Source organism: Poecilia reticulata, linkage group LG14, assembly GCF_000633615.1.
Source record: "Poecilia reticulata strain Guanapo linkage group LG14, Guppy_female_1.0+MT, whole genome shotgun sequence".
Classification (NCBI taxonomy): domain Eukaryota; kingdom Metazoa; phylum Chordata; class Actinopteri; order Cyprinodontiformes; family Poeciliidae; genus Poecilia; species Poecilia reticulata.
The window spans coordinates 1,374,345-1,376,134 of NC_024344.1; the positions used below are offsets into that span (position 1 = coordinate 1,374,345).

Sequence of the window (1,790 nt, forward strand, 5' to 3'; positions counted from 1 at the left end):
AATTGACTCAATATATTACAGTAAGAGAACAATACTTGGCAGTAATCTTACACAAACATGGGATTTTTAAAGCTCAGTTAAACTACGCTGTCATCCTGTATAATACCAAAATAAATCCTCCCAATCAGTGTCGAGGTTTATAAGCCTCATGAGGTTTGATTAAAATCTTTTGAGTTGTGACTTGGGAACTTTGTTGCTAGTTAACAAAAATKATTWTTTTTACTTACAACTCTCTATTTCCAGAGTGCAGTTTTGCTCGTCTAGTGGATACCTTCTTAGGTCCATCATACAAGCAGCTGTGGTTGTAATTCTGAAAAGTAAAACAGAAAAGAGAGAATAAACTGAGTGAGTTATACTGTAGACATAACTCATGAAGTTGAGACAACTGTAAATTCCCTTCTATAAAGAAGAAAACRGTAAATATTAGGTGCCTTTTACAGGGAAATACACAGAATTGCAAAAGCATGTAAGAAGCTGCTTTCTAGAACCAAATAAAAACCATTTTCAATAAATTAAGTTGCAAAACAATCACACAATATTAACTGGGCATGAGTTTGGAGGTTAGACAGTTTTAGGAAATCGCCTTGTGATGCAGCCAGTAGAGGCCATATTTAAAAATCTGCTGTGCTGTTTCTCAGTAAAATTGCAATTTATGCTTATCTGATTTACATGCTGTTAGTTTTAACTCGTTCAGCCAARWGTTGTATTTTGAACAACTYATGATTACAAGTGGTATTCAAATGAATATAATTTTTAAAAACACATTACAGGTGCATTCTTCTGAGCKCTGGTGGTTGTGGCAGGGACTCCACCAGGGATCAGAGGTTCACAGCTGATCTCTCTGTCCCAGTTTACAGGATAATCCTGTGGGTCCTCTGTTTGCCCCCTTCTGAGATGTGAGCAACAGCGGGGATCAAACTCTGCAGGATAGCTGTAAGCCAGAAATATCAGCGATGGTGTTTTAGTCTGACAACTGCCTGCCGTAAAAATAAGATGGCTCAAGAACAATATAGGGCTGTGAAGATTATTGTTTATTTGAAGTTCCATTCATAACGAGACGTTTAGTGATATGTGATAACATTTGGTTTGTGAATTGTCACTTGTTGCTACATTTTTATACAGTTATGCCAAATAAAGAGCTTTTTATAAATGTTTTTTTTTATTAGTAACACAATTTTGTTGATTAAACTACAGTCATAATTCATAAGTACACTGTATCTAGTTACATATTTGTCTTATCACCTAAAGGTTTTAAATGGTTTTTGATAAACACTGTATTGACAAAATCAATTGCTGATCTTGTAAATTGATCAAATTGGCAAAATGATCTGGTTAAAATAATGCAACAGCATTAAATAAAGACAAACTGATATTCCTAATAAAACATATTTCAGGACAGATATACAAGGTGGTTAAGAGAGAAAAATATAAAAACAATAATAAATGAATAAGTTCAAAGGAAAGAGCTCATATTTTAATATTCTGTTTCATATTACACTGTCTGGGATTTTTGACTCCTTCAGCTGCACAAGATAAGAAAGTTGTGTGTTTTGGRAGCTTAAATGGATTTTCTTTTTATTCCCATCTTGTCGCCTGACTTTGTCAGCATTTACCTCCATGCAGTGGATTTGCTGGTAGGAATGGACTTCAAAGKTTTTGGCCRAGGAGTAATTTGCTGGTTACTTAMAGACAACTTTATGATTAAACAACTTTATGGTGTAGAACTCGGTACAATAGCCTCAGGCAGAGTTTGGGGAAAACTAACTGAATGTTTGAGTGAAGCATTGTTT

At 34.6% G+C, this 1,790-nt stretch overlaps 1 protein-coding gene across 2 annotated transcripts in view; it reads right to left on the bottom strand.

Moving 5' to 3' along the window:
* The window catches only part of gabrb2b (gamma-aminobutyric acid type A receptor subunit beta2b), a 42,783-nt gene that overhangs the window by 13,210 nt on the left and 27,783 nt on the right, over window positions 1-1,790 (bottom strand). For both annotated transcript variants that reach the window (XM_008426911.2, XM_008426912.2), the window contains one exon: window positions 228-310. In XM_008426911.2, the coding sequence (XP_008425133.1) occupies window positions 228-310 (83 nt within the window). The remainder of the gene's footprint in view (window positions 1-227; window positions 311-1,790) is intronic.